The sequence below is a fragment of the Ochlerotatus camptorhynchus genome, unplaced genomic scaffold (assembly GCF_037179485.1).
Source record: "Ochlerotatus camptorhynchus isolate MF236.1 unplaced genomic scaffold, CSIRO-AGI_Acam_v1.1 ptg000105l, whole genome shotgun sequence".
Taxonomy (NCBI): domain Eukaryota; kingdom Metazoa; phylum Arthropoda; class Insecta; order Diptera; family Culicidae; genus Ochlerotatus; species Ochlerotatus camptorhynchus.
In genome coordinates this window covers 741,883-758,180 of record NW_027040595.1, presented here as the reverse complement: position 1 = coordinate 758,180, position 16,298 = coordinate 741,883, and the positions used below count along the sequence as shown (strand labels likewise).

The window sequence follows — 16,298 nt, the reverse complement described above, 5'->3', positions numbered from 1 at the left end:
CCTGGGCATAGGATGGTACCAACAATCAATACGAAACTAACGATTTTAAATTGGCTCACTACTTGACTAGCCTAATGGTCCCAAGCAAACGATTAACGTATCCCATTCTAGTCGAAATTCTAGTACTACACTATGTTTGTTTTGATTTGCTATGAAAGTTTGACAGATAAAATGAGGGGTTATTGGATTTTCCTATGTTTCGAGGGGTGAATCGATTAGCTTGGGACCGAAGAGAGTACCAGAGCTGAGCCAAAAAGTTGAACACGTTATTTCGGGACCTTCTAGTCTTAGAGTTACCTCTATGATGGTACGGTACAGGCATAGAAAGCTCTTAATTAAAATGTGGAAGTGCTTCAAAGAACACTAAGTTGAGAGCAGGCAAAAAACTAATATGCTATAAGCAATATGCTTGAATTGCCATGTAGTAGTAACATAGAGGTAACTCTAAGACCGGAAGGTCCCGAAATAACGAACTCAACTTTTTGGCTCAGCTCTGGTACTATCTTCGGTCCCAAGCTAATCGATTCACCCCTCGAAACATAGGAAAATCCACTAACCCCTCATTTTATCTGTCAAACTTTTATAGCGAATCAAAACAAACATTGTGTAGTACTAGAATTTTGACTAGAATGGGGTACGTTAAACGATTTGCTTGGAACCAATAGGCTAGTCAAGTAGTGAGCCAATTTAAAATCGTTAGTTTCGTATTGATTGTTGCTTCAATCGTGTCAAAAATATGTTGTAATGTTACTTGCTAAAAAGGACAAAATTGTCATTTATACAGTGCACGAGCTGATTCTACTTTTAATGCATTTTTTATTTTGTGGCCATAAAAATTACATGAGATTTTCGACATGATTGAAGTAATATAAAAATTTTGCTGTGTATTCGAATAATCTTATCGAAAATAATTTTTGCAACAGTCATGTTCTCTCCCATCTTTTCCATCGTTTTTTCCCTTGATTTGTTTTCCGTGCTGACCACCAATGCTACCGACACCAGTGAGGCAGCTCCCACACCTGGACTCTACCTATCGACCCATCAACTCATGAACCGGGGACCAACGGCATTACTTCCCTTCCGAAGATCACTATCAGAGATGTTATGCATCAGAACATTCCGGCGGCGCCGACTGTGGTTGAACCCAGGGCTGCTGGGGTGAGAGGTAATCACGCTTACCACTACACGACCGGTGCCACTAACCCCATCGTTTCGTCGAATCAAATCAAGATAAATTGCTTTTCTTCTGTACCTAACCTCAACCTATATCTGTCTCTTACATAAATTAACTTAGACACTATAGACGCATCCTCTGTACGTGGTTTGTTGCTGAACCGGCATTTCCCAAGAACAGACCTCGTGATTTGTACACAAAAACCATATGATTGTAGAACCTCACAGAAGTGTCAAATGGTTCTGCCTCCCCACACGCGTGATGCTGCCTGTCAAACGAATATGGCATGGGATCGATTTTCCCTCCCGGAATGCTTTGGTGTGCGATGTGAGAAAAGTGCGCAGACTCCGACTACGGGGAAAATTTCGCATACCTTCGAATCCAGTCTGTAGACAAAATTTACTCTATTAGTTTGCTTTTACGTTTCTAATTCGCGAGGTGTGTTTCTGCAGCATCACACGGTAGTTCTAACTAAGCATAGTCTCGGATACTCAATGGAACCTGCATATAGTGCCTTTATTGAAGATTGAAGATCCTTGTTTTATGATATTTTGAAAAAATGAACCCATGTGAATCCGAGCTATTTTCGTTCAGTGCTACGAAGATGTGCGAATCCAGACATGTGTGAACTCTAGTGCGTCCAAGCCGAAAATAAAAAAGCAATTACAGAAACTTTCCTTAACCACCTGCACGTTATTAACATTAGGGAGACTATCCGCCTCACATGTAAATAACTTTTCCAGGCCGTGCTGATTACACAGTCCTGTTTGCAACGCCTTAATAAGGCTCCTTTAATTGTATATTCGAGAAAATGGAGCATTCCAGCATAATAGCCACATTATCTCATGGGGTTGTGTTATGGACGCCAAAAGTTACACCCTGACGCATACTAACGCAGTCGGGTCATGATGGTCTATGAATAGAAAGGCGCGTGATATCTCTTCTGGGATCAGATTCAACGGCTAGTGTATAGTATGCTATGCTGTATAATCCTGTGTCAGCGTTCTTGTTCCTGGTTATTTATTTGTCCTGTCCGTGATTTTTAGCAACAAGGAACAACAGAACAATGCTGGCTGGTAGAAGAAAGCATGTTTTATCTCGGTGTCACACAAAGTGACAACTATTTATCATTCCGCCGTTTTTCAGTTGCAAGGATCCCTCTACAGTGCAGAAGTTTAGTTTTACCACAAGGAGATGTAAAAGAATACGCTTGTTTTTGTTTACTTTTGAGGGTGGTTCAGTACAGTAATGACCCGATTTTGTCAACCTCTTTTTTGAAAATCTTTTCTAATATTCTATGAAACTTATAGGATTTTTTCAGTAGACTTAATGCACCAAAGTATACCATACACATCCATCTTGAAGATGAATGAGAAAGGTTTGGAATTACGATTATGTGGAATTATTGAAAGGTAAAAGTCTTATCCGCAGAGAGGCTGACAAAATCGGGTAATTACTGTATTATAGAAAACGTTGAAAGCTTTTCTTAAGTTTTCAACCTGGTTTTGAGTGATATTCAAATTATATATCTACCTACTAGCAGATCGGTGTCTTATAAAAAGGAAGATTTAGCATTACGAGCCACAACTTTATGTTTCCATTCAATAATGCCAAGGTTATCAGAACTTTTAGTATGAATTCTATTTTAAAAATATGCTCAAGACCGCTCAAGATCTGGTAAATATCACGGCCGTCATTTGACAATGAGAAAACAGGTCCTCTCACTATCACGAGACAAAACTACATATCATTAGCTTTTTTTGTCATTTTTCAATGATCAAGCGCTCATGAGTATAATTCTTATGCGGTTTTGACATCACTGACTGATTTAGATGAATGACAAAAAATTCGATGAGATTTTGAAAAAATCTCTATCGTCGTTTTCTTATCCGATGATAGTGACTGAAGTATCTTTGTAAAAATCGCGTGAGATCTTTCATTGAAAATGACATTTGCCAGCCCTGCTCAAGACTACACATTTAGAAATAACTACTTTCACACGAGACGTAATCCGTATTGGACGTAAAGTAATGAAACGTAAATAAACATTTTATGTAAAATTCAGTGTTCTCAAACACAAACACAAGCAAGTCGACGAAGGGAACGTTTGATTTTTTTTAACTAGTTCGTTTATTTGGAAGGCTCAATCACGTTAACTTTACGGAGCCGATATTTCATTGTTCTTTGTGTGTAACAAAATTCACTTAATTCTATGTCTAGTGGAGTTGGGCCGAATACTCGCGGCTTACTCGAGGTTAGAGAGGTACATTGTCGAAGGAATGTTCAGGGGAGAAGCTTGGGGGTAAGGTTTCGTTGCCTCATCAGAACGTTGTCGCCAGTATGAACGGTAGTGCGGTTTTAGTTTTGTCTGGAGTTCGACCGGCTATGGTGACCAGTTAGCGACGATGAGACTCATCGAGACGGAGGACAAGACAAACAAAATACTAATAAAGAGAGACAAAAGACAAAGGAATTAAATTCTTATACTAGACATTTGAAGAAACACATAAACCGACTGCATATAGCAGATATCGCGAGTTCCCAGCACGTCTCTGATAGGAACATAGGGTTGTCTTCCTTGGGCCTCAAGGGTATTCAAAAGTCGGTCTCTGGCAGCGTTATTATCCGTACATTGCCAAACTGCGTGATCGATGTCATCGTAACCGTTTCCACACCGACAGATGTTGCTGTCCACGAGGTTTATTCTATTGAGATGAGCATCTAGCGAGTAGTAGTTGGACATAAGTCTACTCATCACGCGAATGAAGTCACGACTTAAGTCCAAGCCTTTAAACCACGCTCTCGAAGAAATATTAGGAATAATTGAATGTAACCACCGTCCAAGATTTCCATTGTCCCAATCGGTTTGCCAACTCAAAAGGGTACTCTGACGCACTAAAGGGTGATACGGTCAAAATTTGGTCAAGGGAAAACGCGTGTAAATCGGTGAAATCGTTTATTTAAAAAATCAAATTAAATTTCTTTTTCAAGTTCAATTAGTATAAAATTCAGGAAAAATATTCAGTTAGGCTTCCGCTTTTCCAAATCCGAATTGCCGGGCCTTACGCTTGACCCCTGCCATCAGATTTTGTACAGCCACCTTGTCCACCTTCTTCGCCGCAGAAAGCCAGTTTGCCTTGAACTGCTGCTCGCCCTTAGCAGTTTTTTTGGTCTTCTTTAGGTTCCGCTTGACAATAGCCCAGTATTTCTCAATTGGGCGGAGCTCTGGCGTGTTGGGAGGGTTCTTGTCCTTGGGAACCACCTGCACGTTGTTGGCGGCGTACCACTCCATGGCCTTTTTACCGTAATGGCAAGATGCCAAATCCGGCCAAAACAGTACGGAACAACCGTGTTTCTTCAGGAAAGGCAGCAGACGTTTATTCAAACACTCTTTCACGTAAATTTCTTGGTTGACAGTCCCGGAAGCTATGAAAATGCTGCTTTTCAAGCCACAGGTACAGATGGCTTGCCAAACCAGATATTTCTTTGCGAACTTTGACAGTTTCATGTGCTTGAAAACATCTGCTACCTTTCCCCTTCCTTTTGCCGTATAAAACTCCTGTCCCGGAAGCTGCTTGTAGTCGGCTTTGACGTAGGTTTCGTCGTCCATTACCACGCAGTCAAACTTCGTCAGCATCGTCGTGTACAGCCTCCGGGATCGCGCTTTGGCCGTCGTATTTTGTTCATCATCGCGATTTGGAGTCACTACCTTCTTGTAAGTCGATAGTCCGGCTCGTGTTTTGGCTCGATGCACGGTTGTAGACGATACACCCAGCTTATTTGCGGCATCTCGGAGAGAGAGGTTAGGGTTTCGCTTGAAACTACCGGCAACTCTCTTTGTCGTCTCAGCGGCTTCCGGTTTTCGATTTCCCCCCGATCCAGACTTCCTGGCTGTCGACAAACGTTCCCCAAACACTTTAATTACATTTGTAACGGTTGATTTGGCCACTTTTAGCGATTTTGCCAACTTTGCGTGCGAGTAGCTCGGATTTTCGCGATGCGCGAGCAAAATTTTGATACGCTGCTCTTCTTGCTTGGACGGCATTTTGACAACTGAAGAGTGAATTCCAAAATCAAAATAGGAGCAACATTCTACACACACACACCTTCAAAATGAGGGGTGTTCAGGTTTTTTAAATGCAAAATTGAAAGAAATACGTCAAGTTGATATTGACCAAATTTTGACCGTATCACCCTTTAAGTGGTAAAATTCATCGTGTGAAATTTGCCTGTCATAAAATTCGCCTTCCTGCCCACCATTTCGAGAGAGTCCGCCTTCTCATTGCCTGGGATTGAGCAATGTGAGGAGACTCATACAAAGGTAATCATATACGATCTTTCAACCAGCACACTCATCTGCTCCTTTACCTTTGAAAGGAAATAAGACCTTGTTTCATCGACCGAATAGCCTCGAGGGAACGTTTGATTGAATTGATTTTCTCGTTTCTTTCAACTGAATCTTATGTTAAAAGGGGCGACTAACATGTGTCGGTCTCAGGGAACCGAAATTTACAAGATTTTTTCGTAGTGTGCACACCTTGACCAGCAACTGCAGCACGGCCACTAAACTTGACATCACTCGCTCTCTCATGTATCATGTACCTCCTGTATACGTTCAAATGTGGCAGAGCCCGGCGCCGGTGGTTCGATCCTACACTAGGTTTTATTTATTAAAATTTGGGATTAGTCCGACCCAACATCGCTCTAGAGAAAAGTTTGTGATCTACATTTTTTGTCAATTTTCTAATGTCCATTGTATTGATCAATGCAAAACTTTTATTTTTATGAGCTTTTTTTAAAAAGAAAAAAAAAATAATTGATCAAAGTCATCTAGAGATATTTGAGTTTTTAACATTATTTTACTAAATTGGATTTGTTATGTAAACATGACCAGCTGTAAGCTCAAGAACAAAGGGGGTCAAAAGTGAACATATGAAAATGGATTAACCAGCTGGTTTTGAAAAAACTAGTCAAAAGTAAACATCTGAAGAAATGTCATGGAAACCAAGCGTTATATATGTTACGAGGTGGGATTGGTAAGAGCGAAATTGAAAGCGAAATTTGAGATTGACGAAATTAAAATCACTCAATTATAAATGAAGAAAAATTTCGCAATATTACAAAAAAAGAAAAAAATACCGTGTATTTTTTACGCAAAAATAAAATATTTTTCTCTAAAAATTTGTGTGAGACGTTATTGCGATCAGAAGTGACGTTTACGCCCTAAAATATATTTAAAAATATCGAAAAAAAATACATGATCCAAAATTGCAGAATTTTAGCAAATATATAAACGATTTGAATGATTGCCCATATCAAACAATGCAAAGTTTCATGCAAATCGGAGAAGGTCGAGTATTTTTTATTCATTTGGCGTGGCCACTTTTCAATTTAGAAATGAGAATCTGTAATTTCTGAAATAATGTACTAAGTGCCAGTTTTAGCACAAGTGATCCATTTTAGGCCCTACACGGATAGAAATCTCCTTACACCTTTTGGCAAATTTCTATTGTTGATTGTAACATGGCAGTGGATACCTACTGATTTGTAGTACCCATTGATACTAAAAATCAGCAGGTATCCACTGCCATGTAACTATTTGCAAGGTACCTAAATACAGGTAGATGTATGATATGATGTGTGGTTTTAGGTAGCATGCTAAAGAGTCTCGAGTATCCGTTTCCTCTATTAAGCAAATTTTGTTTATATAAACTTCCTCTGAAAATAAAATAATTTTCCTCCGTACAAAGACGGTTAAGCTTGAGATATGACCGAACTTTGTTTTTCCAAGTAGAATCCTCACGTTGCTTCAGAAGCCAGTTCTCTACAAGGCTGATGGCTTCCTTTAATGGTACACTCGGAAAAAAAGTGCTGTGACATCAAATGAAACCATGACTTCATCTTCCCGAATCTCTCCTGATGCCTGAAGTTGATTTGCGAATTCCTGTGTGCTGTTAACTGAGCGAGTGGTAAACAGTTTAGGCATATTTTGAAATTCCTTTACTAGCCATTTGACAAGCTAATGAGTGGGGGATCCTTCAGGTCATCACAATATTATGTTCAGTGAGCAAAATCGGTCGCTGCTAAGCCACCGAGCTCCTTTCATTACAACAAACCATTACGACTAACGATCGCTAAAGCCTGGCAACATTTGATTTGTTGATTTGTTTTCCGTTGATCTTGTTTTCCGTGTTGAGCACCAATGCTACCGATGCCAGGGAGGTAGCTCTCACACCTGGACCCTACTTATCGACCCATCAACTCATGAACCGGGGACCAACGGCTTTACTGCCCTCATTAGAGATGATCAGAGATGTTATGCCTCAGAACATATCGATGGTGCCGACTGGGATGAGAGGTAATCACGATTACCACTACACCACCGGTGCCGCTGAAAACCTGGCAACATGAAGCTATTCAAATGGAATCAATTTTTCTCGGGTGCCCATGATATTTTTTTTCCGTTTTTATACAAACAGAAAAATTTGATAACAGTTGATTTCAGCAATAGATGTCGCTGTAAAAATACATCAATTGAAAAAAAAACCAGGATGAGGAAAATGGTTTATGCTCCAAGATCGCATTAGATTGTCAAATTATATCTCATAATTTTGATAAATGTTTGAAGTTTTCGAAAATTATAAGGGACAATTTTCAAGATGTTGAGGCTAGGCCAATTTTTTACATTACTAAACTTTTAGAAATTTCAGATTATAAAAATTCTCAAATAAAAAAATGTATAGAGAATTTTGATCAGAACGCCAAATGCGTTTTGGGTAGAATGGTAGTCCTCTAAAATTCTCTATCTACTAGAGAGTCTCTAGATATAATTCTAAAGGAATTTAAAGGACAATCCCTAACAAATGTGTTTTTGACAACTCTGTCAATTTGAATGGATAGAGAAGATGAATGTATGCGTGACAATAGAAGCACGAGAATGCGTAAATTCTCATATAAGCAGAATTTAAAGGTTTTTTTTGCGGATAATTTTGAAGGAATACTGAGGAAGATTAACAAAATTTCTTCAAAAGGAATTCCGAAAAAATATCAAAGCAATCTAAGTGGAATAGCTGTATAATGAGAGAGAGAGAAGGATTAGTAATTTCCATTTAATTCCACTAGCCGAGTATTAGTACAAGACACTGAAGAAGTCTGCACATTGTAGACGAAATACGCGTATCTGTCAAGGATCAGCAAATAAGGTAGTGGAATTAAATGGAAATGACTAATCCTTTTTTCTCTCTTTATCAAAGCAATCGTTTTCTGGTTATATCTGAAGTTTGTATGGGAATTACTATGGTAAAACCAAGATTTTTGTTCATGTCTATCTAATAATTCACCATATCGGTCTGCTTCAAAAACTTTCAATTGTACTTGTAGGAAATTTTCCCAGCTACAACTTTGCTCAAGACCACTTTTTGATTAAATCCAAAGATCGAAAGTTATCAATGGTTCAATGCGCTGATGTCTTATGATCATGCTCAATCAACTGCTCAGCAGGCAACATTGGTGTTTCTGGGGCGTTGAATAGGACACAAAAATCATGGCTACCATGTCACACTGCAAAATACAGTGTTGCCTACAGAGCAGCTGCTTGATCATGTCATAAGTTTACCAATCTCTTAAATAATTAATAACTTTTTCCTGTCTTGAGCAAAGCTGTAGCTGAAAAAATGTTCTATAAGAATGGCTACCGAACTGTTACGCAGTTCAATATGGAAAAAGACTAGAAGGCAATGAACAAAAAGTTGAGATTTCCCATAGTAATTTACATGTAAACTTCAAATGGCTTGTGCGAAGTCTGTTTCTAACCAAATGAGTTGTAACTTTGGGTGGCTAATCAGGACCCGATTTGAAACCATTTAAGAACTGTGGAGCGAAGAAGTCAACTATTGCATCAGTCTACTATACAGTCAATAGTATAATAGTGTCCCAGATGTATGATCTGAAAAATGTATTGTCTGCCATTTGTGACCCCATATGCCCCAAAATCAATTTGCAAACAGATTCAAATTTTCTTTAAACATTGCTCTAATCCAACCATAAACGCTGATCCACAACAAACTACCACATGATGTATCTATCCCCAGAAATGACCTTTAATATTCTGTGCACCTGGCAGAGTGTCATTCACTGGCTGTCACACTTTGTTCACATTGTACAAAACATGAGAATCCATCTCGGTAAGTTCCCTGCAGCGATCGGTCAAATTACACCTACAGGCAATAGACGTGGCATTCTGGTGTTGGTGAAATGTATGCAAGTACTACAACCCAGCACATGGCGCTACGTGACCGGTATGCTGTGACGTCCGTCCGAAATGGATCCACACTGAATCTTGGTAGAATGTTTATCTCAAACCATCGCTACTCTCAAGATTGTGACTTTGGCTCTCTTTCTCAGTGGCATTTTGTCGCCACTGTCGGTGGTCAGAAGGACGCGTTTTTCCCGTTTATTAAAAGTAAAATCTGTGAAAAGTAATTTTAGTCTGTCGTTGTCGCTTGACCCATACGATTCACGCTCTCCCTCACGGAGGAAAGGTTTTCCTCGTTCATTTTTGTTTTACTTTTGCTAATTCCTCTTCCTGTGGTTATAATTTAAATCCCTCAAGCATATAGTTAGCATAATCGGTAGAGTACGCTGCTTGGTAGTAATTAGTTTTGGAATTTATCATTGTCCTAGTGCTTCAAGCATTTATTATTTGCAAATACCACCATCGCATCACGAGTTTCGCATAGAGCAAATATTTCGAACGAAAAAAAGTGCAATTATAATTAGAATTTGCGTAGCATAATAAGTTGCCTTTTGGAGAAAAATTAGCCGATGCAAATTTTGGCAGCGGAGCAGCTCGGTGTGTTATTAATAGAAAACCTAAGTTTAAATATACGTAATAGCCTTTACACGTTTGCTGACGCGTAAGGTTCGTTTTTCAATATCAAATCGTTGAATTGTCGAAGATCAGAGTGTCGCAGTGTTGATTCGTCAATTCAATCTGTTAATGACAATAGCGGTTGATCGAGTGATGAAATCATAACCATTTTTATTCTATTTTTATCAATTTTATAGAAGTGTGTACATTTTGATTTTTCTACGCTGAAACGAAAATAGCCAGTCTTTTGCGTAGCAAGCACTCTGAAGAGGAAGGTGAAAAGATAGAAGAAAAACCAAGTGGTCATGGGAGATCAAGTGAAGCGCAAGAATGTGACCAAAGTGTAAAAAAAAAAGATTAAAAATTTTCCATACTGTGAAGATAATCAGATTATGTAATAATTTTTGCCAAAACGAAGAATAGCGGCTGCAGTCAGAAAGTGAAACGAAAAGAAAGGTTAAATTGAGTGCACGTTAAACAATCAGTAATAACCTAGTCATTTCGGTCAGTGGTGCGCGAAAAGGAAAAATAGAGTGAAAATTGTCGAAACACTCGGTGGCCGGTATCTTTCACGGCAGCGAGGCGAGAAATAGAAATAGCGGTGAAAACTGAAAGTTTTTTTTTTGCTAGAAAAGCAGTTACTAGTGAACGGGAGGCAGGCATCTTCCATATTGGAAGCAAAAAGGCAGGAAAGAAAACAAAAGTGATCATCGGCTGCAGTTCCAGAAGGAAAAAAGCCTACTACCATTCACAATGGCAACGGTTAACAGTCGAATTGAGCCAACCGGTGGCAGTTTTGGGCCCCGGAAAACGTTGATCATAATGGTAACGGTGGTTGGATGTATTGCGATTCTGTGGCCTAAGGTTTTCTACCCAATGATGGTTGGCCCAACACAGACAAAGAGTGTGGTCAAGGATCATCGCGGATCAGGTGAGGATGGGATCGCTTTCTAGCTATAGTGACACATGGTTGCATAAGTTATTTGAAATTTGTTTTTTTTTTAATATATTCTGCATTCGTTTTGTTCTCGTCGTCATTTAATCGAATTCGGATAATATTGATATTATTAGTTGTAAGATGAGAGTAAGTACTTCTTATTTTTTCCATCCCTTAGAGTATAGTTTAAAATAAAATAAGAACATATTAAAAAAAACTTACGTGTGGTGACCGAAAGGATAAATAACACACACAAACAGTCATATTTTTTTTAAAGTATGCTTACAAAATGATACCCATTATTTTTCAGAGTAACCGTACACATTTAGCACTATCAAAACTTCAAAGATTATGTTTTTTTCCTTCTTACAAACCGCTTGCTTGCTTGAAAATGCGAGGCCTGTAGGGCTGACCTTCAAATACCCATCGACTCATCTCCACGAGATCGGGATAGGTAATTTGTATAACCTTTTTTTAATGGAAAACACTGAACGTAATTTGACAACAAGAGCCAAATGAATGGCATTAAAAAAAATTTGGAATCGGTTAACTGATTCCGGAGATATGGATGGAACATGTTCCGGTTAGTATGGGTCTTTAGACTTAGGGCGACCAGAAACGTGCAAAACCCATAATGTGGCACATCAAATCACATGATAATTCGAAAACAAAATCAGGGGCTGTCATACTTAGAGCTTAGGGCCACATTGGTTATATCCGGATGTTCCAGGTGCCCCTGCTTAAGTAAAAATGAGTCACTTAAGCCAAAACCAACCATGCGATACACAGTTCGAAAAAGTAGTGTAAATTTCTGTTCAATATGATGCACATAAAGGGAGCGTCCCATATCATAAAGGGTGATACGGACAAAATTTGGTCAATATCAACTTGACGTATTTCTTTCAATTTTGCATTTAAAAAACCTGAACACCCCTCATTTTGAAGGTGTGTGTGTGTAGAATGTTGCTCCTATTTTGATTTTGGAATTCACTCTTCAGTTGTCAAAATGCCGTCCAAGCAAGAAGAGCAGCGTATCAAAATTTTGCTCGCGCATCGCGAAAATCCGAGCTACTCGCACGCAAAGTTGGCAAAATCGCTAAAAGTTGCCAAATCAACCGTTACAAATGTAATTAAAGTGTTTGGGGAACGTTTGTCGACAGCCAGGAAGTCTGGATCGGGGGGAAATCGAAAACCGGAAGCCGCTGAGACGACAAAGAGAGTTGCTGGTAGTTTCAAGCGAAACCCTAACCTCTCTCTCCGAGATGCCGCAAATAAGCTGGGTGTATCGTCTACAACCGTGCATCGAGCCAAAACACGAGCCGGACTATCGACTTACAAGAAGGTAGTGACTCCAAATCGCGATGATGAACAAAATACGACGGCCAAAGCGCGATCCCGGAGGCTGTACACGACGATGCTGACGAAGTTTGACTGCGTGGTAATGGACGACGAAACCTACGTCAAAGCCGACTACAAGCAGCTTCCGGGACAGGAGTTTTATACGGCAAAAGGAAGGGGAAAGGTAGCAGATGTTTTCAAGCACATGAAACTGTCAAAGTTCGCAAAGAAATATCTGGTTTGGCAAGCCATCTGTACCTGTGGCTTGAAAAGCAGCATTTTCATAGCTTCCGGGACTGTCAACCAAGAAATTTACGTGAAAGAGTGTTTGAATAAACGTCTGCTGCCTTTCCTGAAGAAACACGGTTGTTCCGTACTGTTTTGGCCGGATTTGGCATCTTGCCATTACGGTAAAAAGGCCATGGAGTGGTACGCCGCCAACAACGTGCAGGTGGTTCCCAAGGACAAGAACCCTCCCAACACGCCAGAGCTCCGCCCAATTGAGAAATACTGGGCTATTGTCAAGCGGAACCTAAAGAAGACCAAAAAAACTGCTAAGGGCGAGCAGCAGTTCAAGGCAAACTGGCTTTCTGCGGCGAAGAAGGTGGACAAGGTGGCTGTACAAAATCTGATGGCAGGGGTCAAGCGTAAGGCCCGGCAATTCGGATTTGGAAAAGCGGAAGCCTAACTGAATATTTTTCCTGAATTTTATACTAATTGAACTTGAAAAAGAAATTTAATTTGATTTTTTAAATAAACGATTTCACCGATTTACACGCGTTTTCCCTTGACCAAATTTTGACCGCATCACCCTTTATACGTTTACATTATATATCATATAAAGTTCCGACACATTTCATGCATTGTAGCAAATATTATATACAAAAGCCCATCATTGTTTGCAAGTTGTTCGGTTGCGTAAATAAAAGTCTACGTGATTGAATGTTTACATCACAATTAAAATTCAGAATTTTTATCTGTGTGCATTAAATCACTTGAGAATTCAAATTATGATCATTGGTAGTCATGTTGAGTGTTCCCGACTATATTGGCCACAACCGGACATGTTCCGGGTGGCCCCAAGCATGTGGCCAAATTATGGCTCGAGTCAAAATCCATCTCGCGACCTACAAAATTACATGAGAACTGAAAACTGGACATATTCTGGGTGTCCCCAGCGAAGTGGTTAGTTTATGACTTGAGTTAAAACCCGTCATGCATGAGGCTAAAATTATGAAATGAGTCAATGAATACACACTTAGAAATAACTACATTTACACGAGACGTAATCCATATTGGACTTAAATCATGGAACGTAAACAAACATTTTATGTAAAATTAAGTGTTCTCAAATCGAAAGATAAGCAGCGAGACGAAGAGAACGTTTGATTGAATTGAATTTCTCGTTTATTTCAACTGATTCTTATGTCAAAAGAGCCGCTTTCATGTGTCGGTCTCAGGGAACCGACATTTATACGACTTTTTCGTAGTGTGTATCCAAGATCATATCAGGCGTAACATTTGATAACGGCATAAAAGCTTTTGTTAACAAACTTTGTAAGGCCCTTTGCACGCGAACCAAAGTACGCCTACGCAATTTTGACATAAACTTGAGTTATAAAAAACGTGAAATATAGCTCAATCAAACGTAATTTGCGTCGAGCAACGAAATTTTCAGTCTTGGAGCACTTAATATTACGTGTAAAATTTGTTATTTTTAAGTGTGTAGCTTCTTCGCCATCCTTCCGAATTGCGTTTCAAACGGCTCCGATGCTTACACCTTCCTCCTTTACCTCAATTTTCAATACGAAAATGATAAACTTTGAATTACTTATTAGCTTGCTTTTATTCCCAGCTCACCCCATACAAAAGTATCGAAAACTTATTTCGAACATTGGGGGTGCAAAACCACTTTTTACGAATACTTTTAGGGAGCTAACCAAAAGTTCCCCCCCTAATTTAGCGCCTATGTATCATAATTGATGAAATTTCAATTTTTGGCTCTATTTTTAATGCTGATTACGAATTTGAAATTACCTCAATATCACTATATAAACCTAATTCTCCTAAAAATATTGATAGGGGAAATGACGGCTTCGGAAATTCTTTACCTATTATCGTCAGGGGATAAATGAAGTCTAAGAGTGATAATTTTTTGCAAAACGATGCTCTGGAACATGATTGAGCACTTAATTTACCCCCTGACGATAATAGGAAATTAGGTGCAAAAGCCGCCATTTCCCCTACCATTGCACCTCACAAATCTGAAGGACACTGCAATTGTATTAACTATAGATACTATCAACAATGAATTTTCCTATGTTTCGAGGGGTGAATCGATTAGCTTGGGACCGAAGATAGTACCAGAGCTGAGCCAAAAAGTAGAGCTCGTTTCTTCGGGACCTACTAGTCTTAGAGTTACCTCTATGATACTATAGCTTCCATAGATAAGCGGAGGGGAGGTAGAATGTACACGGAGATGGAAAACTATCCAAAATTAAGTACTTTTCCCTCAATTCCGGGGTTCAGCTCAATAACCCAAATTTGAGTAAGTCGCATAGTAGTTTCCATTTAACACCAGCAAAAAAAATACCTACTTTTAAGTATATTTTACCCAAAATTAAGTTTAATTCACGTAAATTTGAGAATATGCAATTGACTCAGAAGTAACTTATTAGGCTGAACTATATCGTTGGGTCGAATCTCTTGTTCCTTTTTTGACAACAATAACGAGTGCAAGTGAGGGGCTCAGCTCAATATTAAGTAAAAAGAACTCCAATTTTGGGTAGTACTTTTTCTCCGTGTAGTCAAACGAACTGTCAGTTGGTTACACTAACGAGCATGACGTCAGAATGGTGTATTTTTGCGGAAAAAGTATTGTAATATTATGAGCAAAATTATTATTTATTTTCATTTAATTATAAGTTTCATCTTGAGTAATAAATTAATTGAGTAAATTAAAAATCGAAAGGATGATTCACCATACCCGACAATTTTACGCTGCAAATACGGTGCTGCCCAGTTCGGTGGAAATCTGCTGGAAGACCACAAAACGCTTTCCACACTCCACATTCCGATTTATTTCGCGGAAACGGAAGAAGGAAATATTACGCAAACCACTCCTCGATTCATTATTGCAAAGATTTGCATTGCACTTAATTTTGAACTTTTGCGCTCGAAGCAAAGCAAAACAAAACAAAACTGCACAACGAAAAGCTCTTTGATGGTATAAATATTTTTCACGGATGGCAGCCTAAGAGCATTTATTTTTCATGGTTACTAAAAACACTTTTTGTGCCTTGGAATCTTTAGTATCTATAGTATTACCGGGGTTCATTTTTAAGTTGAACTTCTAGAAACCCTACGTGCGTCATAAAGACAATAATGTTGTGGTCATATATGCTGTTCTGTTTTGATTTTTGTTTTTTAGTTTTGCATTAGGTTTGTTTCCGTACTTACTTTTTTGCTTCTGCTGTTAGTTGCTCTGGGAAAATAATAAAGGAATCCCTGATTTGCGCGATGGGTGGTGCCGTCTACCTACCGCCATTTCTCAGATATTTTTCAACCAATTGAGCTGATTTTTTGTATGTGATTAGGGCCAATCACAAAATTGACACTCACAAAAAGTCAGCTCAATTGGTTGAAAGACTGTTGAAAATGGCGGTGGGTGGATGGCACCATCCATCACTCAAATCTGGGATTCCTGTATTATTTTCTTACAGCAACTTACAGCAAAAGCAAAAAAGCAAGTACGGGAACCAACCTATTGTTCAATTTCACTTCAATCCATTCCACAGTTGGCTAGAAATGCAATCTCTCTTGACATAATTAATAACATCTACATTACTTTATTTAACGTCGGTCTCTGTTCCGCAATCACCGACGGACATCGAATGTGCAGGAAGGCAGCTTTCACACAAGGATATCGAACCCATTCAACACGCATGGGCCGGGACCAACGGCTTTACTTCCTTTCCGAA

At 39.1% G+C, this 16,298-nt stretch overlaps 1 protein-coding gene across 15 annotated transcripts in view; it reads left to right on the top strand.

Annotated features, from left to right (window-relative positions):
- The first annotated feature begins 1,581 nt into the window (after window positions 1-1,581).
- Window positions 1,582-16,298, top strand: part of LOC135699279 (uncharacterized) — a 95,711-nt gene continuing 80,994 nt past the window's right edge. For 7 of the 15 annotated variants that reach the window (XM_065219490.1, XM_065219495.1, XM_065219494.1 and 4 more), the window contains exons 1-2: window positions 9,676-10,025; window positions 10,241-10,974. In XM_065219490.1, coding sequence (XP_065075562.1) covers window positions 10,797-10,974 — 178 coding nt within the window. In that variant the 5' untranslated portion in view covers window positions 9,676-10,025; window positions 10,241-10,796. Of the gene's footprint in view, window positions 1,636-9,675; window positions 10,095-10,240; window positions 10,975-16,298 lie in introns of those variants that run through there. The other 8 variants (XM_065219489.1, XM_065219485.1, XM_065219482.1 and 5 more) reach the window with 8 other exon arrangements.